General features: G+C 32.2%; 1 protein-coding gene across 1 annotated transcript; it reads left to right on the top strand.

Moving 5' to 3' along the window:
- Positions 1-3070: 3070 nt before the first annotated feature.
- On the top strand, positions 3071-14922 carry LOC110638728 (uncharacterized). The gene is made up of 16 exons (XM_058131563.1): positions 3071-3444; positions 3524-3727; positions 3815-4058; positions 4687-4862; positions 6143-6225; positions 6569-6641; positions 7696-7761; positions 8130-8172; positions 9048-9187; positions 9528-9740; positions 11249-11333; positions 12499-12793; positions 13208-13469; positions 13640-13862; positions 13977-14191; positions 14504-14922. The coding sequence occupies exons 1-16, from the start codon at positions 3190-3192 to the stop codon at positions 14651-14653; spliced, it is 2727 nt and encodes a 908-aa protein (XP_057987546.1). The 5' UTR covers positions 3071-3189; the 3' UTR covers positions 14654-14922.
- The last annotated feature ends 12941 nt before the right edge of the window (positions 14923-27863 follow it).

Below are 27863 nucleotides of genomic sequence, written 5' to 3'. Positions count from 1 at the left end.
ATAAAAATGATGCCACACTTTCCACTATTTGATATTTTGAATAACCACCTATGATCTCCTTATCTTATATTTAGGATAACCACAGTCAACACTATTATCTCTTGTAATCTTGATTTTAGGAGACAAAGATACTACTCCATTATCTGCAACTGCTTTAATTAAATAACTATGCACTGAATAAAGTAATTATTTAATTAGTTTCAGCTTCAAACTAATTATTTCTCTCTAATTGTTGGTCTTCTATGAGCTTGAACTATGAGACAAGCCATATTAATTTGATAATTTAATTTAATATCTTAAATCTATTAATTAATTAGGATCCAAAATATTAAAATTAAATTATGGTGTAAATAATTATTTTTTCTTTTATAATCTTTTCTATACAATAAAAGTATATAAAATTTTTTATGTTATATAATTTTATTATATTGACATTTATTTTTTTTTATTGATATAAATAAGCTTAAGTATGTTTTATTATAATAAAATATTATTATTAATTTTATAATATTTATTAAATAGTATCGTTAAACCTCCTGAATTTAAAAACCTTGAGCGGTGGACACACATATATAATTTCACACAAAGACATAAACACACGTATATAATTTTTATTAGTTGCTTTTATCACCTTTTAATTAATTATTTTTATAAAATCTAAATTTAAAATTTTATTTCATTTTAATTGTTTTCAACTATTAAATGATTGCATTTATCCCAACTATTATATATTATCTCTCAAAAAATTAAAAAATACATGATAATTATAATGAATATGCGAATTGTGACAAAAAAAATTTTCTATAAAAAATCATTCCTAATTTTTCACTTTATTCTAGTATTTTATAAAACCATAGCATTATAATTTTTTTTCCAAACTAGATATCAATGTATTTTACATGTACCAAAAATAAAGAAAATTAAATAATTTTTGCAATAAATTATAAATAATAATTTTATTTAAAATATATACATATAAAAAAATAATTATTAATAATATTATAAAATTTTGGTTAAAAAAAATTGCACCTGCAACATCGCGCGGGCATTTGCTTGTGAGATCTATTTAAAATGAAGCAAAAATATGAAGGGGTTGCCATTTTGGAATGGTTAATGGATTTGCCCTCCCTCCCTCATGCTCTAAGTTTTTTTTTTTTTTAGAAAAAGAAGAGCTAAAGCTCAAGCAAAAAACTACTTTCGAAAAAAAAGTAGCAATTGGAATTGTAAATATTTGGTAATTTCTTTTGTTATTGCACAATCTTATAAATTAGTACATTTTACTATGTTAATTTGTTGTCATTTGTTTACTTGTTACCAAGTCAATTTTTTGTTACTATTTTCTTATGATATATTTAATCAGTAGCTTAAGTATCAATAAAAGAATATTTTACTCTAATTTGATAGAATTTCATGTGATATCCTTAAGAAAATTAGTTATGTCTTCAGTTTATATATTCAAGCATTTACTGTAATCCTTTCTCATGCCTTCAATAAGACATTCAGTTTATAATCCAAATATTAGTTTCTTCTCTTTGTTTCATTAAGAATTTTATATTCCTTTTGTTTTATGGTATCAGAGCCGTGAAGGTTCTTCTACCTTTTACTCTTCTTGTTGTTTTGTTAAGAAGATTAGATTCTATTAGAGGAAATTCTTATTTTGCAAAATGAAGTTGTTCAATGGGGGAAGTGGAGGAAGTGTATGGAGGCTTGTCTTAAATGTCAGGACTTGTAATAACTAGTTGTTGTTTTGATATAGAGATTTCAGCTGACACCCCTAATAATGCTAAGCCACGAAAAGGAATGGAAGATCAAATGTGGAAAGGCTTTGTTTGCTATAAGGGCATCAATTAGCATTCATCGATCAAGTTTGTGATGTTGGTTCTCCAAAGCAAGTGCGGGAAACTCTTAGAAGGCTATTTTTCCAAGAAGAATATAGTAATGCTACAGTTCTTGGAGAATGAATAAGCAATGATAACATTTTATAGTCTATGAAACTAGAAGCGTCGACTGGGTTACGACCGGACTTCTCTTAACTTAACTTTTGGTGAATGTCAGAGACGTATTACTTGGATATCAAGAGAATTTAAAAATTTAATCACCTCAGCAGAGCTAAACTAGTTAAACCCCTTCATAACTATTAATCTGTCACATTAAACTTACAAAAAATTAGGAGAAAATTTTTAATATATAAATAAACCTAAAAATGTATCACCAGCTCTAAAACATATCTCCTGGATCTATCGAGGCGAAATCTTAGCATATACTTGATAAAGAGATGATTAAGACATTCTTTGATATAGTCTTACTATTAAGCATTAGTCGGACCTAAATTAACAAATACCACTAAACATCTCATTTAACATATTATCCATAAACTACCACACACACAATGCAATTCCTGTTGCAACATGTGAATGCTACTTGAAATATGCTAATATATTATTAATATGCAGCATATATTGAAAATAGATTCTCATGATGCATAAATATAAACTCAATAAAATCAACTTTAATTAAAAACAGATTTGGGTGTAGTTTCTACTAATAAACTAATTGACTCATCACTCTTAGCCCGACTAGAACAAACAACACTGATTTAGTTGACATTTTTAGTAGTATGCCTTATGATAGAGCTTGCAATTTGTATCTTTTATATACTAATTCACAATTAATGATAAATATCTTTTTAGTTAGTGAATTTTTTCCGCTTCATTGTGTTTTATGGTTGAATTTGCTTTTGCTTCTATTTTTGTTTCATTATTCTTTTTTTAGCAAAAACGTTGTGGTTTATTTTGATTTTGCTTTTGTCTGGAAATTGCATTTATATCAATTGATGATTTGATGATTTCTGTTCCGGTGAATCTGTCATGGCCTGAACCATAGCCTTAAAAAAAAAAAAAAAAAAAAAAAAAAAACCCCCTCATCAAAACGACATCATTTGTTGAACTTATGAAAAAAACCCTGCGTTCCTTCGTTATTTTGTCTTACCTAAAACCCTGTGTTAGTTCCTTCTCTTTCATTCCCTGCCTCTCCTCCTGCTCTACTGAAACAAATCCCCGTCTCCTTCACACCACTTCCAGGCGATCCAACCTTTGTCGTCTCTTCCTCCTTTCGGTTTGGCGAACAACATACTGCAACAGTTGCATCATTCAATTGGTGGTGGTGGTGGTGGTGGTTTTCTCTAGAGATATGGGGATATTTGAACCCTACAGGGTAATTGGATGCATAACAAGCAGTGTACCCTTCTCCGTCCAGCGACTAGGCACTGAAACCTTTGTCACAGTGAGCGCAGGCAAAGCTTTTCAGGTTTACAACTGTGCCAAGCTGAATTTGGTGCTTGTCAGTCCACAGCTTCCTAAAAAGATTCGTGCTTTTGCTTCCTATCGTGATTTCACCTTTGCTGCCTACGGAAACCACATAGCCGTTTTTAAGCGTACTCAACAGGTAGTCTAATTTGGCCAAAAAGTGAAAAAAGAATGTCCTGAAAGCGATTGCTTTTGTTTACATTGTTGCTCTTTTGCAGGTGGCAACTTGGAGTAGGCATAGTGCTAAAGTTAATTTGTTGTTACTGTTTGGCGATCACATCCTAAGTGTAGATGTTGATGGTAATATGTTCATTTGGGGTTTTAAAGGACTTGAGGAAAATCTTGCACCAATTGGACACATCATGCTAGACAATAAATTTACACCCACCTGCTTAATGCACCCAGATACTTATCTAAACAAGGTGATTTTGTCTTAGCTTTTCTGATATTTTTATTTTTTAAAATTTAATTGTGTAATCCTCAATGAGTGAATCTTGTAATGGAAGCAGGTTGTTCTTGGGAGCCAGGAGGGTACTTTACAGCTTTGGAACATTAGCACTAAGAAAAAGCTTTACGAGTTCAAGGGATGGAATTCCTCTATTACCAGTTGTGTCTCGTCACCTGCACTTGATGTTATTGCAATTGGCTGTGCTGACGGGAAGATTCATGTACATAACATTCGCTGTGATGAAGAGTTGGTTACATTTTCTCATGCTACAAGAGGCGCAGTAACTGCCTTGTGTTTTAGTACTGGTAATTAATTTCTCATAGCCTGTGATTTACATTTATAAGTGTAGAACATTGTTGTTGAATATATATATAAGCTTTCTACTACTGGAACATCCAATCTTTTGTGGGCAGTCAAAACCCAGTTATATTATATTTGCTACAGACAAATTATAAGCTAAACTATTGTACAGAAAGAATTGGATTTACTTGACTGGGAGTATCAATTTCAAACATGAGTATGTACCTAGGAGCTTGACTGGGTTATTTTTCAAATTTGCATCTATTTTTCAGTATTTAAGTCATATTCTGGTTGTACCCTTATCCTATGGACGAATGCCAAATGAGTCTCAAAGTAACTTTAACAACTACTAAAATGATTTATCGGCATTTTTTTTAATATTTTATCTCACTTTGTGTCAGGACTATGCCCTTTGTTTTTGTTCTTTTGTTTCAAGGAATGTCTTCCATTTTTTATTTTTTGAAAAGTTCTGTAATTGTGGAGGTAATAATTATTATTATTTACTCATATACCACTTTGATTGGGCATTAACTCCTTTTGGTTTTTATGCTCACTAAAGAATTAACTTGGCAATTTGTTATTGTTGGGGCTTGTATGAATTTATGATAATGCTTACCAATTCTCATCTTTTAGATGGACAGCCCCTTCTAGCATCTGGAGGTTCATCTGGTGTCATTAGCATATGGAATCTTGAGAAAAGAAGGCTCCAATCAGTCATAAGAGAGGCTCATGATAATTCAATAATTTCATTGCACTTTTTTGCTAATGAGCCTGTGTTGATGAGTGCATCAGCAGACAACTCAATTAAAGTAAGGAGAAATCAAATTTTGCTTTTTTGTTTTATATGAAAAACAAAGTATATGAATGAAGTGATTGTTGATGTAATGTATGTACTGATCTACATCTGCATATTGTTAATTCAATTCTTCTTTCAATTATTTGAGTTTGTGGATTTTAGAAAAATGCCATCAGAATAAGAAATTTGCCCTTGTGCTTATGTTCTTCGATCTTCCTCTTTCTCTTGTAGATTTCAAAAGATGGTACTTGAATTTTGATAGGTCACGTTGACATATCATTAGGAAGAAGTATGCTAACCCAAGTAAGACTAGTGAAAAAAAATTCTTTGAGATGTAGTATGCTAACCCAAATTTTGTTCTACACTTGTTCTGTTAGACTTTGCTATTCAATTGGTATGACCAATTTCGGTTAGCACTGTTTTTGTGAGGTCCAATCCCAGAATGCCCACATAGATATCCTCAATGACTCTGTTTAGTTGCATTAGCTCTTTATCTTGAGCCAATGGCCTAAACCTGTCTTTGCTAGATCTCTTCCAGGGAGTTTCTTTTATGCCATTTGATTTAAGAAGGCAGCTTTCTATCTAAACAATGAATTTCAGAAGTTTGATGTAGGAGAGAAGGGATTTTGTAATTGCGACTTTGAATGTTGAGAGAGAGAGAGAGAGAGAGAGAGAGAGAGAGAGAGAGTAGGAAGTGGTACTGTTGCCTACAGAGCGGCAATAATTGAATTTGAATTTGTTGATGGGAATACCTTAAAAAAAGAATTTTTTCCGCTATCCGGAGAGAGAGAGAGAGAGAGAGAGAGAGAGAGAGTGAACACAGAGGCAATGGTATTTATTTGACATTGGTTTCTGCAAGCGTATTTGCAGAATTATAATTTCAAGCTTGATTGAGAGTTTAGACAGTAGTGTTTTTATATTCTTGAGCACTTCTATTCTTGTCCTCTCAAAAGCTCTTTCACTTAAAAAAGTATAAAATAAAATTGCGTTTCACTTATTCTTTTTTCTTCATTTTGTCAATTGTGTTAGCTAACTTTCCTTCTTTATCTTGTTTTGGATTAACGCTACACTCTTAACCAAGTGGAGTGGGGTTGTGTTGTTAACTAAAAAAAATCCAACGTGATTCTTGTAAGACTTTAGAGACAGGATCTTACATTTGATGCTAAACATATAATAGAACAATTGAGTTTTCTTCCTAATGTATGTAAATTTGCTTCATGAGGAAAACTTTCTTATCCTGTGATTTTAACATATACATAATTTATGATTTTTTTCTCCTGGGTTCCTTGTTAGATGTGGATTTTTGACACAAGTGATGGAGATCCTCGCCTATTGCGCTTTCGAAGTGGACACAGTGCTCCTCCCCATTGCATAAGGTAGTAATGCTAATCCACTTTAGATTTTAGTTTTTGGAATTTATGTTTGTCAACTTTCTGTATTTGGTCTCCTGCCACCTTTTGTTTGGAATAGATTTTTATTGGATTAGTACCTTGTTCTTTTGGCTGCTCCTTCTTAGATATTGTTTTTTCATGACCATCAAATTGGTTGTCATCTTGTTCAGTACTGTCTACCAAATTTTTGCATGCAATTCATATCACTTCCACTTTGTTAGAAGAAAGGTTGTCTTCTAGATCTATATCATTCCATATCTTATTTAAAAAGAATTTTATGAGGAAATCTCTTTTCAGTTTCATAAGAAATCCTTCTATGGTTTGACAGGTTCTATGCAAATGGGAGACACATTCTATCTGCTGGTCAGGATCGTGCCTTCCGTCTTTTCTCCATCATCCAGGTTTGGTATTGGCCAACTTTCAATTGAACTTTTGTGTGCCTTCTGGATATTTTCATTTTATAAATACTTATTAAAGTTCAACTTGACTTTGCTGTTTCCCCTTTATAATTTTGCCCCAATAAATTCAGCGATCAATTTGTGAAAAATAATATTGGTTATTTTTTATTCCCTAATCATTGTGTGGCTGCAGTGGAACACAAATATACATTTCTATGAATGTATGAATGTGAAAGGGAAAAATGAAATCTTTACAACCTTGATTTCACTACAGTTGATGAAGATGCTGAGCCCCTGCTCAGGATTTCATTTTGTTGATTTTTCTTTTCTATTTTGTGATTTTATGTTATTTGGGATTTTGCTTTAGGAGATTCCTTTTGTGTCTTTATATTGCCTTAAGTTTTTGTGAGCATTAGGCTAAATTTTGAAAATGAAAATGGAAAGAATTTTCAAATTTTCCTTTTTGGTTCTCCTGTTCTATGTTACTTTCTCTCATACATCTGCTTCTATTCTTTTTCTTCTTCCTTTTTTCCTGCATAATTGTTTATCAAGTTAGATGTTCTACATCAAAAACACTCAGGGAGCATTTGGTATCTATACTATGTTTGATTTGTGGCTGCTGTTATCTAATAGTAAACGCTGCATCTGTGAATGATGAGTTCATGAAGCAAGAACCAATTTTTATGGTTTTCACTTATAGCAACATTTCTCCCCCTTTTAAATACACATACGCATGCTCACACTCACATGACCAAAAAACCAAAAACACTGAAACTAAATTAGCCCTTAAGTTTTATATGTTGACTGAGAAAATGAAAATGATAGAGTGAAAATTGTTTACCTATTACCATCTCTTCTGTAATACTCTAATTCAGATCTTTTATCCATTGTGAATATCTCTATTCTGTGTGAAGATGGAAAATGGACAGTTTTCACATGTGTATATGTTCCATTTGGATGTGTTTGCTTGTGCTTAGCTTGTTTGTTAGCATTTTCTTCTCCGTTCTCTCCTGTATTTATTATTTAGTCATTCCTGTATATTTAATGTCACCACCAGGATCAGCAAAGTCGAGAGCTTTCCCAGCGGCATGTATCTAAGCGCGCCAAGAAACTGAGAGTGAAGGTAAGATCAAGTTAAAGGCCAGTATGTTTCTCTTTGTAGTAGCAAAACACAATGTGTATTTGTGCAATTTTGGTTACATGTATATTTACTTTTTCTGACTTACAAATTGTTTCATATTCTTATATTATAGGTGTTGGATCTGTAGATCTGTGGGCATTTACCATTACTTAGACATGTGTACAAGTCCATATGATGACTTCTTAAAATCTATTAATACACTTTTCATGAAACTTGTATAAAATTCCTACAAGATGATACTTTGTATTTCTATTTCTGTGCTTATGGCCAATAATTTTCTTTGTTTGAAGTGTTATTTTGTATAGAACCGTTAAAAACTGTATTTAATTTTCTTTTTGGCTGATTTGCAGGAAGAAGAGTTGAAATTGAAGCCTGTTATTGCATTTGATTGTGGTATGATCTTTATGTAGGACCTTCTGCAATGATTCATAGTCCTTTTCAGTTCATGGTCTTAGAACATGGATGTCTTATTATCTTATAGTAGGATCTCTATTTTCTGTATTTTGGGCTAAGGGTTATATATTATGCGACAGTGGTCATTATGCAAAATTGCTTCTATCTTCATGTTTAAAGTGCTTATTTTTTTGTACAAGTATTTGTTCACAACTTGTCATCCAATGAACTATCATCAGTCATTTTCACTCGAGTATTTTGGACTCATTAGAAAGACAACGCTGAATCTTCATTTGGTGCATGAAATAGGATGGGAATATAAAAGCTATTCCATGTTGAATAGTTATCTTTAGTTCAAATTTTAAATGCGCAATAATTATTCCATGGAATAACTATATCACAATCTCAACTTTTTTCTGAAATTTGAAACACAGTTATTATAACAGAACAGATATTTTTCAAATGTGTAGAAAACATAATTCTCACATATTTGAAGAATAGCTATTCCTTGACCATGGAATAGTTATTACTCTCCCACTCTATTACATTCCACAAACCAAAGAAAATGTATAGTTTTGTGCTTTAACTCCTAAAAGCAACATATGTTGTTTTGCACTGTAGACTTTGAAGTAGTTGACAATGCTTTACTTTAATTAACCATTTGAATTTTTTTTTAAATTAATTTGAATCATTATCATTAATGTGAATCTGAGAAATGGGCAACAATTTCATCATAAGAGAGTAGAGGAATATTTCATTTGTCATTATTGGTCAATCACCTTTTATTTAATTTTTCTTTTGTTATGTATGTGTTGTGTATCTTAGTATAATATTTTGAATATTTCCATTTTGTGTTTGTCAAATATCAATTTCAGCTGAAATTAGGGAGCGGGATTGGTGCAATGTGGTTACATGTCATATGGATACTGCACAGGCGTATGTATGGAGGCTTCAGAATTTTGTTCTTGGAGAGCATATCCTGAAGCCTTGCCCAGAAAATCCAACACCTGTTAAGGTTAGTGCCACAACCTATTTATTAGTTTGATCAGTTCTTTGGTTTGATTTTAGTAGGATGTATTCAGCCCTTTTCTATTGCTTTATAGCAAATGTGATTAGGGACCGACTTGTTTTGATTTTCAATACAAATTTCATATATCTAATTTTTGTAAGATAGAGACCCTTTATGTGCTAAATGAAATAGATAGTGGCATAAAATGTATTTGTAAATATTTTTTACACATTTCTCTATTGCCAATATTCGTTCCAATCCAAAATTGAAATTTGTAAAGTTTAAATCCTATGTTTTGTATTTTATATAATGCACATTTTTTTGTTGAACTTTTTATTCTGCCCAGGCCTGTGCCATTAGTGCATGCGGCAATTTTGCTGTACTAGGGACAGCAGGTGGTTGGATAGAGAGGTTCAATCTTCAATCAGGGATCAGCCGAGGCAGTTACCTAGATGTGTCAGAAAGAAGAAGCTGTGCCCATGAGGGGGAAGTGGTTGGAGTTGCTTGTGATTCAACAAATACCCTGATGATAAGTGCAGGATACCATGGAGATGTAAAGGTTAGTACATATTCCAGTATATTTTATGATTTTGAGTAACTGACCTACCCATATAACCAATTTCAGCTACTAGCCTGCTACATTGGTGAACTGGGAGTAATTTTGTTACTGTAGTATGTTCTCTGTTGGATTTAACTTTTAAGAAGTTACTTCTCCTTAAAAAGCTCTCCCTAGTAAATGCATCACTTTCTTCTGCCAAGACGTACAATTTGTCGCTTACCATAATGTCCCTTTGACTTGCTCTTTGGGTGTCCACAAATATTTGTGCACACCCCTTTTTGGAAATGAGCAGTGCAGATATACTAGATGTTGGCCCTGGTTTCACAATAGTTTATTTTGAATTTTGTTATTATCAAGTTATTTGAAGGCACATTAATTTTCATAAGATGACAAACTTTGCAGCAAATAATGATCATAAGCATATTATGATGTCAGCAACAAATAATGATCTTCATAAAACGAGAATTTTCAAAGCTAGTAGTAAGCACAAACAAAATAAAAAAAAAAAAAATTCCTCCATGTTACATAAATGCTTCCGTAATTTGTATGAACAAATTTATAATTCTTGCATCTGTGTGTATGTATATATATATATATATATATATATATATATATATATATATATATATATATATATATCTTTTACTTTCAATTAAGAAAATTAAAACATAAAAGTTTGCATTTATTCAAACACTTCCTAAGTAATACCAATCCATTAATAATAATAATAATAAGTAAACAATTAAACATACATAATCAATTAATATATATGGAGAAACTCAATCTGCTCAAACTAATAATAATAAAAAAGATAGTTACACTCAAACTGTAATAATTAATTTAGCTTTAAAAATTCAATGCGCTAAATCAATTTAAACAATTGAATCAATTGAAAGTTTTGCAATAATTGAAGAAATCTAAGATGCCACTTGACTTGGCAAGTAATTTATTGTGTGTGTGTGTGTAACTGCAATGTGGTCGGAGTATGCCTTGTACCTATCAATGGGTGTTTTTAGAGCAACAATTGAAATAATTTGCAGCTAGCTCAAGAAGGAAGGGATGGAGCTAACTATGGCTAGTTCTGCTTTATTTGCTGCAAATTATTTTCTAGTATGCTAGTTCTAGAGCTCTTGCCTTTTCTGCTTTATTTGCTGCATCTCTAATCTGCACATAATCCATGAACAGTGAAAATACATGGAAATTCAGAAATGTAATGGCAGTCATGAATCATTGAACTTGAGAGGGTATTGTGGTCCCACCCAATATAATGGTTGTATAGAAATTTGATTGGTATAAAAGGTTCAACATAATCAATTAAAGTTCCTTTTTGTCATGGTAAGATGGTCTATATGATGGACCAACATGCATGGTGCAGGTGGAAGCCCATTTTTATTATTGTTGAGATCTTTTAGATATGTTCACTACTCATCTGAGACTGTCATTGCTCATAGTGCCTTGTTTGTATGCTTTGGTGGAAAGTTTCATTTCATATTAAACTTTCTATGCAGGTTTGGGATTTCAAAGGACGTGAACTACAATCTAGATGGGAAGTTGGTTGTTCTCTAGTTAAGATTGTTCATCATCGTCTCAATGGTAGTACTTTTTTTTTCCCCGCCCTAGTGAGATATTTTAGTTATGTTTTCTTCTTGACGCAAATGCTCATGCCATCTCTCCCTCCCCTGGTCCCAATACTCAAATCAACTTAACTAAGCTTTTATTCCAAAAAATTTGGGTTCGGCTATATGGATTTGCTTTCTCTACTCTAAACGATTTTGGTTTAAATCCTCAAAAATGTGTAATGCTTCTAGGTCATGTTGTACTATTCTCCTCCAAGCCAATTTAGATTTATCCCTTTTTTTTCTTTCTATTTTTTAACCTAATGTGCTCTACTTGTCTAACTGGTGCCTCCGTATGTCTACGCTTCACATGACCAAACCACCTCAATCTCCCTTCTCTCAACTTATCTTCAATTGGCACCACTCCTACATTTTCTCTAATACTCTCATTTTTTACTTTATCTAGTCTAGTATGGCCACTCATCCACCTTAATATTCTCATATCTGCAACTCTTATTTTAGACGCATACGACTTCTTCAGTACCCAACACTCACTATCATATAATATAGCCGGTCATATGGCTGTACGGTAAAATTTTCCTTTCAACTTATTGGGAATCTTACGATCACATGAAACTCTCGTGGCACGTCTCCACTTCAACCATCCGGCTTTAATCCTATGACTAACATCTCCTCACATCCCTCATCTACTTGAAGTTAAAGTGATTACTTTGGGACAGTACCACACCATCCAAACTAACTCCTTCCCTATCACCAATTTGGCCTTCACTGAACTTGCAATGCATGTATTCTGTTTTCGTTCTACTTAACTTAAAGCCCTTCGACTCTAGAACACTTCTCCAAAGCTCTAGCTTTCTATTGACTTCTTCTCATCTATCAGAATAATATCATCCGCAAATATCATGCACCAAGGAATACTTTCTTGTATATGTTTCGTCAATTCATCTAAAACTAATGTAAAAAGGTAAGGGCTTATAGCTGATCCTTGGTGTAATCCAATTGAGATCGGAAAATCTCGTGTCCTCTTCCACTGTGCGCACAATAGTAGTTGCTCCTTCATACATATCTTTCAACACTTGTATGTACCCAATAGATACTCTTTTTTGTTCTAACACACTCCATAAGACACCTTCCCCTGGTCCCAATATTCTAATAAATTTTTTTTTTTCATAATTTTGCAGGTCTTTTGGCTACTGTGGCTGATGATTTGGTTATCCATTTGTTTGATGTTGAGGCATTGAGAATGGTTCGCAAATTTGAAGGTCACACCGACCGTGTTACAGATTTATCTTTCAGTGAGGATGGGAAATGGCTTTTGTCCTCCAGTATGGATGGGACTCTTAGAATTTGGGATGTGATCTTAGCCAGGCAAATAGATGCAATACGTGTTGATGTGCCTATTACAGCATTGTCACTATCACCAAATTTAGATATATTAGCAACTGCTCATGTTGATCAAAACGGTGTCTATTTATGGTAAGTCCATAATTTTGTCTCATCTTTGGTTTTATCAACATAGAGCTGTTTGCCATAATTTGGGAGCTATTCTTTTAAAGATTCTCCAAAGGGCTGCATGGAAGATCTTAAGAGAGGTTATGGATGTAACCTTGATTTTTGCATTCAAATGATAATCGAATATAAAAGTGACTGCTTTGAAGTTTTCAATCTGCAATGGTTTTTTTCTCGTGTCTGCTAACTTTCCATGTTGATCCTTATAGCATACACTCCTGATGCAACCCATTTGGTATCACATTTATTGTAAATATTGCTTATGTTCTTTAGATTTTGATCACATTTTATTATAAATATTGCTTCTGTTTTTTATTTGTTATTTAAAAGGAAAAGATACCAAAAAACAGAACTCAAGAATCATACCTGGGAATTTTTCAGGGTTAATCAGTCAATGTTCTCGGGGGCTTCAGTTGTTGATTCATATGCAAGTGGGAAAGAAGTTGTGAGTGTCAAATTGCCATCTGTCTCTTCAATGGAAGGTTCTCAATTTCAGGACTCTGTTGAGCCTATTGTGAAGCGCCCACAACATGATGAAGCTTCTGTTTTGCCAACTTTCAGTCAGCAAATCCCGGAACTTGTAACTCTCTCATTGTTGCCTAAAAGCCAATGGCAGGGCTTGATCAACTTAGACATTATAAAGGTCCTTCTTTTCTCTTAACCATGAATGTATTTAATATAGTTGTTTGTATATCTGGTTATTTTCATTAATTTAAAAAAAAAAAAAATTCTTGGATCCCGTGTTTGTTTTTGTTGTTTTTAATTTTTTCAAGAAAATCTTGAAATTCTCAATCTTAAATCAATGAATTTCAGGTGCGCAACAAACCAGTTGAGCCTCCTAAGAAGCCTGTAAATGCTCCATTCTTCTTGCCTTCAATTCCATCTCTTTCTGGAGAAGTATTATTTAAACCTAGTGAGCCAATGAATGAGGAGAAAGATACAAAAACTGATGAAGTCGAGAACAATCAAAGAAAACTAGACAGGCCATCATCTCAGTTTTTGCAAATTCTTCAGTCCTCTGCCAAGATGAAAAATTGTGTGCATCCCAATCCTTTCTGTATACTATTTTCATTTATGAGTTGGATAAAATTTCTTTGATGATTGGTTTTTACGGGAATTCCTGGTAATCTAACAATTTTATGTTTTGCAGTTTCTGCATTTACTGATTATATGAAAGGTTTGTCTCCATCAACTTTGGATATGGAACTTCGAATGCTGCAGATAATAGATGAGGATGATCAGCAAGAGCTTGAAAAGAGAGCTGAGTTTATTTCAATTGAGCTGCTGCTTGATTATTTCATTCATGAGATAGCTTGCAGAAACAATTTTGAGTTCGTACAAGCTGTTATTAGATTGTTTTTGAAGGTATGGCTTTCGTCCTATTGTTGTATTTGCAATTTTCCTTCCCTCCTTATTTGGGAGAGAGAATTATTTTCTCATTTGTTGGTTAAAACCAAAACAATGCTGAAGCAAACTTTTTGTAGGATTCAAAAACTTGCTTCATCTGAACTCTTAATGCAAATACAAAAAAAATTCCTTTAACTTCCATCCTAGAATTTGTTGTTGTATGCATGAATTGAAGAAAAGAAAATTGAGTTTATCTCTTGAATTTTTGGTGGTTTTTACTGGTCTGAGAAGCTATTCAACTACTGACACCTTGCTTGTTTGTGTGTTCAGATACATGGTGAAACGATACGCAGCCAATCAAAATTTCACGATAAGGCTGGTAAGCTTTTAGAAACTCAATGTGAAGTTTGGCAGAGAATGGACAAATTGTTTCAAAGCGCTAGATGCATGGTCACTTTTCTAAGCAATTCTCAGTTTTAACTGTACTGAGGCATCAGTTGTTTTTATGATTTGAGATGAAATAGCTATCCATAGCAGTGATTCTTATTTATAATTTTTTTCAGGAAATTTTGTATGTAGGCTATGTTAGTTTACAGGGTAGAGGTCCATGAGGGTACCCAATTTTGGATGGGGACAGTCAGTGGTTGAGTTTAAATCTGTAACATTATAGCATTTTCTTTACTGGTTTGCAGAAATAGTAAAACAAAGCTAAAATTAGTAGCATTTCAAAGAAACCATTTTCTTTTTTAGATTTTGAGAACTCATGATAATTCATCTCTTTCTTGATTTTTTAAGCTGACTTCATGGTTGAGATTTGGATTCACAGTTGATTTTCCTAAGCTGAAATCATAATTTCCCTCTTTTAAGGTTGAAATAGTCACTTTGATGTGTTGAAGTAGTTGTGCTTTCTATTAAATTCAATATCTGAGCTGCGGGATATTAGTTTTATTATTATTTGTTTTACGGAGTCAGAATTAAGATTTAAATTCAAAATTTTATAATTTTAGGTTCTCTTAGTTTCATAAAAAATATTTTTTTGAAATGTATTTTTCACATTTTTCTAGTGTTTGGAGCAATGAGAAAAACGATTAACAGAAAAATTTTCTTCATCAAAAGAAAAATCATGTTATTTTTAAGAAAAATGATTTTTTTTTAAAAAAAAGATTTTTTTAAAATATTTTTTAATATTTAAAATATTAAAAAAATTAGTTAATAAAAAATATTTTCTTAGCTAAAAGTAAAATTAAATGAAAAAAAAATCTCTTTTTAGAGGGGTAAGTAATTTTTTGACTGACAATTTGTACACTTGTAAGTATATGTTATTAATTTAATATATACAATCAAATAATATGAAAATATTTTCTTACATTAAAAATATTTTTCGTTTATAAATTATTTTTGCAAAATAAATAAAGTTTAAAATATTAAAATATTTACATATATATGTTATAAATATATATTATTATTTTAATATTATAATTAAATAATAAAAATTATTTTTATAAAAAATATTTTTTTTAATACATAAATTAATTTTCAATATATATATATATATATATATATATATATATATATATATATATATATATATGAATAGAATTTCTTTTTTTTATTGCTTTTTACGGTGTTGAGACTTTTTATATTCTTCAGGTTTTATTCGGTTAATTATGTTTGATTGATTACATGTCAATTTTAGAATTTATCTTTTAAAAAAAATTATTCTGAACTTTTATATTCAAAGTCTGTCAATTCAAAATTTCTTCTGTTTGACCGGTTTTTCATAATATTTCACAAAAGGAAGAAAAATATATAGGAAATTCAATTTGATAAAAGGGGAGAAAAAAAAAAAAAACCAATTAACCTTGCAAAATAGAGAAATAAGAAAAATAAAAAAGAAGGTAAAGGTTATTGCGGGTTATTCACAGCGAGTCTCAAATAAAAGTGGTTAAAATAGTTAAATAAAAATTTGATACTTGTATTTATAATTAAAATTAGGAAAAATTATTATTTAATTTTTATATTTTAACAAAATTAATCCGTATATTTTAAAATATATAATATTTAATTTATATATTTTACTTTTATTAAATTATTTAGTTCTTTTGTTAAATTTTTTGTTATTTAATATTAGTTAAATTATTATTTAGTCATTTATTTTAAGAAAACTAATTAGTTAATCTATATATTTTGAAAAATATTATTATTTAGTTATTTTATTTTAATGAAATTAATTAATTAGTCCCTATATTTTGATAAACACAATATTTTAGAAAATATATTCTTTGATAAAAATGAAAATTTTACTATGTGGTGACTAAATCTGAATTTATATATTTTTTAAATTATTCAAGTATTTTTATTTAATTCTTTGGATATTACTTTTGTGTTTTTTTTACTAAAAAACAAATTTTCTTAATTGCTTAGAGATTTAGAAAAATTGATTAATCTTTTTATATAGACAACTTGTACTATTTTTATCAAAAGATGAAAATAGAGAAAGAATGAAGGGCAAGATGGTGTGAGTACTTATAAAGAGAGAGAAATAGGAGAGAGTATGAAAGAAATAAGAGGGAATATATTAGGATAATTTAGATATAAAAAATAATTAGGAGACTAAATAATTAATATCATAAAATTATAAGGACTAATTAATGTATTTTTTAAAATGTAAAGATTAACTAATTATTTTCATTAAAATAAATAAATTAAATAATAATTTAACTAGTATTAATTAACAGAAAAATTAATGAATTGATTAAAAAATTTAATTGTAGCAAAATAATATATAGACTAAATAGTATATTTTTTAAAATACAGAGACTAAATAATTAATTTTGTTAAAATATAAGGATTAAATAATATTTTACCCTTAAAATAATTGACATTTAACATAATTAAAAAAATTATTTAATTTTTTTTCTAATTATAAATTTAATTATTAGTATTATATAATATTTAACTTAATAATTTTATGTTAACAAAATTTAAAATTTTATTTTAATTTTTTAATTATAAATTTATTTATTAGTATGAGATAATATTTAACTAAATAATTTTATCTTAATCGAGTTTGAAATTTTATTTTAATTTATTTTTTAATTATAAATTTAATTTTTATGAGTCCTACGATTATAATTAAGAATTGAAAATTTAATATATTAAGAGTCTCTTTTAAAATATTAAATTGATGTGACATGTTCAACTTTATTTTCATATGACTATTAAAATTAATTAATTAAGTATATTAATAAATTATATTTTTCATTTTAAAGATACTCAATCTTTAATTATATTTTTTACTTAATACTTTTCATTATTTCGTATTATTAAATATGTTAAAAGATTTTTTTATTAATTATCTTTTGAGCCAAGTATTACAATTCTACCTTTTAAAAACCTTTGTTTACAGAATTTCTCCCACCTTTATTTTAATATAATCGATTATTTCCATTTAAACAACTGAATTTTACTTAATTTAAGTTAAATAAAAATTAAAAATTTAAATTATTACCATGCACACTCAGTCGATGACTAGTTAAGACTAAAGCTCTATTTATTTTGTAAAAAATATTTTTTTACATCTTCAAGCATTAAGGACTCTCAAAAAATTGTCAATAAAAAGTTTTTACCTTGTCAAAAGAAAAAGAAAAAGTAAGTCATTTAAAAAAAAATAATTTCTTTTTTTTAAAAAAAGAAAATTATTTTCTGAATTTTAACAATTTTATTAAAATGTAAAAATATGAACATATACTATTAATTTAACATTGTAACCAAATAGTAAAAAATATTTTATTAAAAAATAATTTTTATGAAAAATAATTTTTATATACAATTTATTTTCCACAAAACAAATAAAGTATAAAATTACAGATCTTGTACAGAGAAAGAGAGAGAGAGAGACACAAGGCTGTTAAAACAAAATCCATTTTGGATTAATTGACTTCAATATAAATATAACCAATCAAAAAATATAAAATTTCTAATATAATACACATAAGTTGAATCATGATACTTATTTGAGGGGGAAAATGGAAGAAAGTAACATGCAGATTGTTAGGTTTTTTGAAGGTGATTTGATTAAACCTAATATTCAGTCTTAGGCCATAGATTGGACTGATTCAAACTTAGAAATTTCCAAACAATCTTTTTTAATTAATCATGGTCAAACCTTCCTTCACTTTTGTATATTAGTTAGCCCAACAATATTAACGAAAAATTAAAGATTAGTAATTACTATTTCAAAATATAATTAGTTATATAACTTTATTTTAACTTATAAGTTGATTTTCTAGTTTATAAGTGTTAAAAATAAGCTTATTTGCTTATTTATAATATTTTTTTAGCTTATAAGCTAAAAAAAAATAAGTTAGAGGGACTAGATTTTCATTTTGGTACTTAAAAGTGTTATGCTTATAAGCTAGCTTCATCATGTGTTTTACCATGTTGTCTTCATTTAATATTTAAAATTTTACTACATATCTCATTTAATATTCTTTTTTATCATTTTAATAATAAATATGCTTCTAAGTTTTTTTTTTACTAAACACATAACCATTTATCAATAATTTATACTTACTTTAATCAAACGCATAACTGCTTAAAATTTTAAATATTTATAAGTTTAAATTTAATCTATAAGTTTATATGCTAGAACAAACATCTAAATATTTTTATTAAATTATATATTATTCCCTTGTTTGAAAGATCTTTAATAATTCATCATAATTGATAATTGTCAGGGAATTCTTTTGTATAAATAGTAGTTGTATTTATATTAAATTAATGGACTAATATTTTTAAGTTTATAAAATTTTGAATTCGAATTTTGTCAAAGTTCTTTTTGTTTTTTTTTGTCTACAAAGGAAATTGCATTAATAAGCCCATTGGACATCCACAAACAAGAGAGGGTCGAGCTTTAAGGGAATAGAAGCGAGCCAATTACAATGAAGTTGCCCTCTGAGCTTAAGTTTTGCTAAATAATCAACTACTTTATTTGCATTTCTCCAAAACTTAAAAAAAAAAAAAAAGAGCTAAGGAAAAGAATGAAGAAATTTTCCAATGGCAACCTAGATGAGGTTTTGCTAAGGGAAAAGGACAGCTGAACATAGTGTAGCAGAATTTATTTTGATCAACAGCGAGGTAGCTTCCATCAAGTTAATGGCTTTCAGCATGGCAATCACTTAACCTACTAAAGGGGATGAACAAGTCACAGATTTTGCTACTCCATCAAAGAGATAACCATAATGATTTCAAACTATAATTGCAACAAAAGATATTCTTTTTCAGGTTTTGTCACAATTGAACTTGAGAACACCTCTTAGAGGGGCTATCCATCTATTGATGTTGGAAGGAACTTGAACATGATGGCATGATGGTGTGGCTTCGAAACAATCTCAGATATATATTGCAGCTTAGTAAATTCATTCATGATTCGATGACGGGAAGCCATTAGATCTGGGCAAATGTGCTAATGGATATATGGTATATAATGGATATGGATTGGACGGGTAGTTGTGGCTTGAGCTAGTCTTGTTGAAATACGGTCCTTATGTGTAACACCTCAAATCTCCGAGTTATGAATAGTATCATTTTTTGTTCATGACTAGTACTATTCAAAGACACTTTGAGAACCAAAAATAAATGAAAAATTAATTGAGATAGACACAATAAAAATTCAAGTGATAAAAAAAAATCTAAAGACTCATTGGGTATTATTAAAAGAAGGATTATGACCCGATGATGGGCATTTTGGTCAATTCACCTCAAGAGTTTACTTTTGACCAAAATGTTAATTAAATTAAATGAAATTAATGAATTGAATTATGAGGTAAAAATTGAAGAAAAATTTAAGTAAAAATATGTAAGGAAAAATTTAAGAAATGAAAACTTAAACTTTCATTTCCATTATAAAAAAATTAAAATGAAGGACTTATGGGCTTTTGATAATTAAAATTAATTATTTAATTAAAAGGAAAAATTAAGTGTAAGTGTAAAAAAAAAAGAGAATAAAAATTTAAGTTTAATTATCCTTATGACACAATTAAAATATATAATTTTAATAAACTAATTTTGGGGATAAAGATATATACATATATATAAGAAGACAAATGTCTTCTTCATTTTTTTTTCATAAGGTGCCACTACCCTCTCCTCTCTCTTCCTCTCTCTCTCTTTTTCTTTTCTTCTTCCACATCTTCCCCTCATTGATTTCCCCTCCCAAGTTTTAATTCCATTAAATTCCCTTCATAAATTCCATAGCCCACTAAAAGAAAACATCAAATAGATCTTTGATTGAGAGATTGAAACAAGAAGAACAAGATTTGGAAGATATTGGAAGTGGGAAAAATCATCAAGTGAGGTAAGCTCTCTCTTTCATGCTTGATTAACCAAATATGCTTTGAATCAGGTTTGGGTGTGATGAATTTACATGAGAAAGCATGAAATTTCATAAGAAAAAGAAAGAAAATATATATGGAATCTAAAGTAGGGTTTTGGTCAAATTGGAGAAAAGTTAGGGCTTGATGTCTTTGAATGAAATTGATGATGAGATTAAGCTTAGTTGAAGTAGTATACATGATTGGGGTAAGAAATTGCATAAAATATGTATAAATTTAATTATGGGAGATTAGGGTTCATGGAAAAATTGGAGCTTTGGTTCTAGAGAGTCAAATTGGAGTGTGTAGTGTTAAATTATGATCATTTGAGGTTTATTTAGTTTGAATTGACATTGGGTTGATGAATGGAGGTAATGAAATGGTAGGATTAGGGAAAATTGCAAATTATGAAGTTTGTGCTAGGAAGTGCCACTGATGTGTCAATGCTGAATTATAGTCATTTTGGGTGAATTAAATGTGAATTGAGGTTGGTTAGTGGAAATAATTGAAGAAATGAAAAATTGAACCTAGGGCAGAATTTGCACACTGAGTTCAGTGTGTTTAACAGCCCATAAATTGAGTTACACAACTCCAATTGGTACAAAACTAATTGGGGATGAAACTTAAGACATAGGGCTAGAATTTTTATGAAGAGATCCAACCTAGAAACTACCCAGAAATTGCCTAAAACTTGGTTTGAACTTAGAGACAAAATTTTGGAACCTATAGAATTTGACCATATGAATAGTAAATTTTGCATGGCCATAACTCTCTCTAAAAAACTCCGATTTAGGTGATTCTTAAACCGATAGAAAATTAAAACATAGTAGAACATTTCATATGAAGAACTTGAGGCCAAATTATGGACTTAACCCAATCAAATTACTAAGCAAATTTGTATCACCGAATCTGTAGAAATCTGGAAATCTGCAGATTTACCATATAACAGTAAACTTTGCATGGTCATAACTCTCTCTAGAAAACTACGATTTAGGCGATTCTTGAACCGATGTAAATCTAAGACATAGTAGAACATTTCGTATGAAGAACATTAGACCAAATTATAGACTTAACTTGATCAAATTGCTGAACGAAGTTGAATCGATAAATCTGCTAGAACTGAAACTGTAGGGTGAACAGTGACATAAATAGTAACTGTGTTGTGGTCATAACTTGAGCTACACAGCTCCGAATTAGGCGATTCAAAAAGGAAAATAAAGTTAAGACCCAGATGAACAATTTTCATGAAGAACACCTCATCAAATTATGATCGAAACTAGGTAAAAATTGGGTTCAAAGATTGGGGCACCAAGCTGTCCAAAACCAAAACTTTCTAAAATTTACAAAGCTAACTTGGGATACATTAAATATTCATGTAATGAGTTCTTGACAGCAATTGAGATTAGTATTGAGATATTCTATTTGTCTATTTTCAGTAGAAAAAGAAGTTGTAACGGACAAGGAGAAGTAAGTTACAAGGAAGGAGAATTATTGAAGGTTTATGCATAACTAACCTTTGTCTTTGTTTTAACTTTGTAAATAGATTTGAATGAGTTTATTTGAATGAGTTTGATTTGGAATGAGTTTATTTTGAATGAGGTATGGTTTTTCTCTTGCATTTAGGAAATTTGTGTGTTGCCACCCCTTTTATGGGTTTTATGATGATTTGAATATGTTATTATTTTGCAAATGTGATTGTTGATTTAGAAACTCTTGAAAGTTATTTTGAAATCACAGTTAGCATGACAATCCCTTCGAAACTCCCTAGTAGTAATGGCCACTTGGGGTTTGATATTTGATATGATTATGTCTCCCATTAATAACGATTAGTAGGGTTAGACTACATGAGTACTCATTAGTTAGCTAGCCCTTCCCTCATTAGTAACGATTAGTGAGGTTGAGATTGCTTTGTCGTGGTGTACAATACGACACTAATCGTGAAATTTTGTGTCATGGCCTAAACTATGTGTTGATGTTGGCAACACCAATGCTTTATGAATTGTGATTTATGAAGTGTGATTTCTCTTTTGAAATGTTATTCTAATAAATGGCTCTTATGGACTTAGAACTATTGTGAAGTTTTCATGCTTAAGAAAAATGTGACTTATTATGCTTGACAAATTGTGTTTTACCTTAGGTTTTAAAGTTATTAGTTGTGCACCACTGAGTGATATACTCAGCGATAGCTTCTTTATGCTGTCGCAGGTAAGGGAAAGGACAAGGCTGCTGAGTGAGAGACTTGGAAGCAGCATTTTGGTATTGATTGTGGGTATTTACGTTAGGTATACCCTTGTGATTCCTATGGATGTATTTTGTACCTATATGTATGGATGTACGGACATTGAGCAGTTTGTTTTAAAAAGTACTGCATTACTAAAGGATTTTGAGTTTGTAACTATTTGTATTTTATTTTGAGACTTATGGAAATGTAACCTTTGTAATATTTAGTCTATCATTATTTCCAATGAATGTTTACATGGAATTTTAACTATCCTCATGCAGTTTTTCGCAAAAGAATTGATAAGATAAAAAGCTATGATTTGTTTTAAAATCCTTTGTAGCATAACTAATGGGTTATCGGCAGGTGGAGTTCGGTAATTCATTAGGTATACTGCAGGAACATGTCATGCCTTACCAGGGATAAGGTGTGACATGTTTTAGTGGTATCAGAGCTTTGATTTTTATACAAGTTTTGAAATTGCATGTTTGAAAAATTTTGATAGGTACAATTGCTCAACTGTCATTAATTGATAATATAGTGTATTACATCATAAATATGGACTAATGGAGGGAAATCTCCTTGTGTTGGTTGTCTAGGGAGTAGAATTCTTTGTGATTCAGTATGGAAGAGGGGGATCACACAGTAGAGCAATCAGTAGCAGCTGAGGTACAGGGGGAGGCCCCAGCTCCTTAGAATGCCAGTGGATCGGCTGCACTCGTCCCACCCATGCAGTTTCCTGCTCAATTTGCTCAGCAGATGGCTGCACTATTTTAGCAAATAGCTGGCAATATACCAGTCCAAGCTTTTGTGCAAGCACTTCTAGTGCAACCACCATCCCCAGCCAGACAATATGACAAGTTAATAAAGTATGGGGCAACAGAGTTCAAGGGTACAGTGGACCCATTGGAAGCTGAGCAATGGTTAGAACGGATGGAGAGAGTATTCAAGAAACTACACTGCACCGATGATTTGAAGTTCGAATAATCAGTCTCTCTACTCCATGGAGATGCATATGAGTGGTGGAAGACCATTCCTCACAGTTTGGTTGAGCCCCCTGTGTTGACATGGGATGACTTTCTCAGAGAATTTAGATAGAAGTATGCTCCTGACACATATGTAGATATGAAGCTACAAGTGTTTCTTAGTTTGAAGCAAGGGAACAGGACTGTAGCCAAGTATGAGAGAGACTTTTCACGCCTCAACCACTATGCTGGAAGCCTACTCACTACCACTAGAGACAGATGCAAATGGTTTGAGGCCTAGTTTGAGATTGCAAGTGGTTGGGTTTCGACATGACAACTTCTCTGGGTTGATATCACATGCCCTTGAATTGGAAAGGATAGAACTGGAAGGGGCATCTGAGAAGGTAACTACTAAAAAAGAGAATAGCAGTAAGCCTACAGGTCAAAGTCCAAGTAACAATTCAGGTAAGAGAAAGAGCTTTGGGGGACCAAGTAACAGAGGATCTAGTAGGGGAAGATTCTTAGGGCAGAGGCCACCTAGATCCGGACAGCAGACATCTAGGGGTTCCTTTCCTGCTCGTACCTGTGAAACCTGTGGTAGGAATCATGGAGGAGTATGTTATAAGGCCATAGGAGCCTGTTACAACTGTGGTGGAAGTGGGCATTTTGCTAGAGATTGTACTAGTGCTCGCAGGTCTGGGCCACCTACCACCACTGAGGGATCTGTTCAAGGTTCTGCTTCCAGAGGACAATAGACAGCTAGTAGAGGCCGAGGCAGGGGTAGAGGTAACACTTCTGGCAGCCAGGGCACAGTGAGCCAACCAGAGCAGAGTGGTGCATCAATCAGGGTATACACCATGTGCTAGAGGGAGGAAGCTGATACATTAGATGTTGTGGCTGATACTTTCTCCATCTTTGATAAAGTTGTATATGTGCTGTTTGACCCTGGTTCTACACATTCTTATGCTAGTGCCAGTATTGCATGTTCTGTTGCCATTCCTTGCTTGAAAATTGATTATGATATGCTAGTGACTAGTCCCTTAGGACAAGAGGTTAAAGTGAATAAATTGTATGAAGATTATCTTTTGGTGATCCAAGGACATACATTGCGGTCAGACTTAATTGAAATGCCCTTCCAGGATTATGATATCATCTTGGGCATGGATTGATTAGCCAGGCATCATGCCATGATCGACTATAGACTGAAGACAGTCACTTTTGGTCTTCCTGAGTATGCAGACGTAGTGATACATGGGGAGAGGTAGTTATTGCTATCCAACATCATTTCAATTGCACTTGCTAGAAAGATGATTAGAAAGGGATGTGAAGCTTATCTAGCTCATGTGATGGACACCCAGGTGGGGAGTCCAGATCTTAAAGATATTCCTACTGTATGGGATTTTTCAGATGTCTTTCTAGAAAAATTATCAGGATTGCCTCCGGAAAGAGAGGTGCAGTTTGAAATTGAGACTATGCTTGGTGTGGAACCAATCTCCATCACTCCTTATAGGATGGCACCTGATGAGTTGAAAGAGTTGAAGGTCCAATTGCAGGAATTGCTAGATAAGGGTTTCATCTACCCTAGCATGTCACCTTGGGGAGCACCAGTATTATTTGTGAAGAAAAAGGATGGTACTCTCCGCCTATGCATAGACTACAGACAGTTGAATAAGGTGACCATAAAGAATAGATATCCTTTACCACGGATCAATGATTTGTTTGATCAGTTGAAGGATGCAACTGTATTCTCCAAAATTGACTTGAGATCGGGCTACTACCAGTTGAGGTTGCAGGAGTAAAGTATTCCTAAAACTGCCTTTGGGACTCGGTATGGCCACTATGAGTTCTTGGTAATGCCATTCGGGTTGACTAATGCTCCAGCTGCTTTTATGGGCCTGATGAACACTATCTTCAGGCCATATTTGGACCGGTTTGTTGTGTGTTCATTAATGATATTTTGGTGTACTCAAAGAATGCAGAGGAACATGACAAGCACTTGAGGATAGTATTGCAGACTTTGAAGGAGAAGCAGTTGTATGCCAAACTATCGAAATGTGAGTTTTGACTAAAAGAGATTACATTTTTAGGGCATATTGTATCTACAGAGGGTATCCAGGTGGATCCTAACAAAGTAGAAGCCATTCTTAATTGGAAGCCACCTAGAAATGTCACGAAAGTTTGGAGTTTCCTTGGTTTAGCCGGGTATTACCGAAGGTTTGTGAAGGGATTCTCCATGTTAGCATCTCCACTGACTAAGCTACTTAGGAAGGATATGAAATTTCAGTGGACTAATCGGTGCCAAGAAAGTTTTGATGAGTTAAAGAGGCGTTTAACTGAAGCTCCAGTCTTAACCTTGCCCACTTTGGATAACGCGTATACCATATACAGTGATGCTTCTTATAACAGATTAGGCTATGTGTTGATGCAAGATAGAAACATCATTGCCTATGCTTCACGCTAGCTTAAACCGCATGAGAGGAATTATCCTACACATGACTTGGAGCTAGCAGCCATTGTCTTTGCCTTGAAGATCTAGAGACATTACTTGTATAGAGAGAGATGTTAGATATACACAGATCATAAAAATTTGAAATACTTGGGCACACAGAAGGAGTTAAATTTGAGGCAGAGGAAATAGTTGGAGCTGATAAAAGATTATAATTGTTTGATAGACTATCAGCCTGGAAAAGCTAATGTTGTAGCTGATGCTTTAAGTCACAAGACTATGGCTGGTTTGAGGGTTTTTCCATTGTCCACGGTGCATGAGTTAAGGGCATTGCATGCTAATTTGGAGATTAATGAAGATGGGTAGATGGTAGCTACTTGGCAAGTGAAGCCAATGCTGGCAGAACAAATTAAAGCAGTTGCACAGAAGGATGATAAGTATGTGAAGTTGATGGAAGAGGCTCGGGATGGCAAGAAACCAGAATTATCAGTAAATGACGGGGGCTTGTTGTTATATAAGGGCAAAATGTGCATTCCTGAGAATGTTGAACTGAGGCAGACCATTTTAAAGGAAGCACATGATTCACCCTTTGCAATGCACCCTGGTGGAACCAAAATGTATAGAAATGTGAAAGAGCACTATTGGTGGAGAGGAATGAAGAAAGACATTGCAGGATATGTTGCCAAATGCCTAACTTGTCAGTAAGTAAAGGCAGAACACCAAGTGTCTATAGGGTTGCTACAGCCATTGCCAATTCCATAGTGGAAATGGGAAAGAATCACTATGGATTTCATGACAGGACTTCTACGAACACAAAAGAATCACGATGCAGTTTGGTTATTGTTGATAAATTGACCAAGTCTGCACACTTTTTGCCAGTGAGGATGGATTACAGCCTGGAAAGATTGGCCAAACTGTACATTGATGATGTGGTGAGGTTACATGGAGTGCCAATGTTTATTGTGTCGGACAGAGACTCAAGGTTCACTTCTAGATTCTGGGGTAGTCTCCGAAAAGTCCTGGGAATCAGATTGAACTTCAGTACAACATTCCATCCACAGACAAACGGCTAATCTGAAAGGATCATTTAGATTTTGGAGGATATGCTTCGGGATTGTGTGATTGAATTTGAAGGGAGTTGGGATACACAATTGCCTTTAATTGAATTTGCCTACAACAACAGTTATTAATCAAGCATAGGGATGCCTCCATATGAAGCACTTTATGGCAGAAAGTGTAGAACTCCCTTGTGTTGGGATGAAGTGGGCGAGAGGAAGTTGATTGGCCCAGAATTAGTGCAGCAGATGAAAGAAAAGGTTAAGCTCATTAGAGACAGACTCAAAATTGCAACGAATAGACAGGAGTCCTACATTGACCTAAGGAGAAGAGATATTTGGTACAGTGTGGGTGACAAGGTGTTCCTGAAAGTTTTTCCATGGAAGAGGATCATGAGGTTTGATAGAAAGGGGAAACTAAGTCCTCGCTTCATTGGGCCATATAAGGTTCTGGAAAGAGTGGGTTCATTGGCATATAGACTTGCATTGCCTCCGGAGTTGGAAAAGATTCACAATGTCTTTCATGTCTCTATGTTGAGGAGGTATAGATCAGACCCCTCTCACATTTTACCAGTAGAGGAGATTGAGGTGAATCCAGACCTGACATATGACGAAGAGCCCATAAAGATCTT

The sequence above is a fragment of the Hevea brasiliensis genome, chromosome 12, assembly GCF_030052815.1.
Source record: "Hevea brasiliensis isolate MT/VB/25A 57/8 chromosome 12, ASM3005281v1, whole genome shotgun sequence".
NCBI lineage: Eukaryota > Viridiplantae > Streptophyta > Magnoliopsida > Malpighiales > Euphorbiaceae > Hevea > Hevea brasiliensis.
Note: the sequence above shows the minus strand (reverse complement) of the source record. Positions and strands in the feature narration are given on the sequence as shown.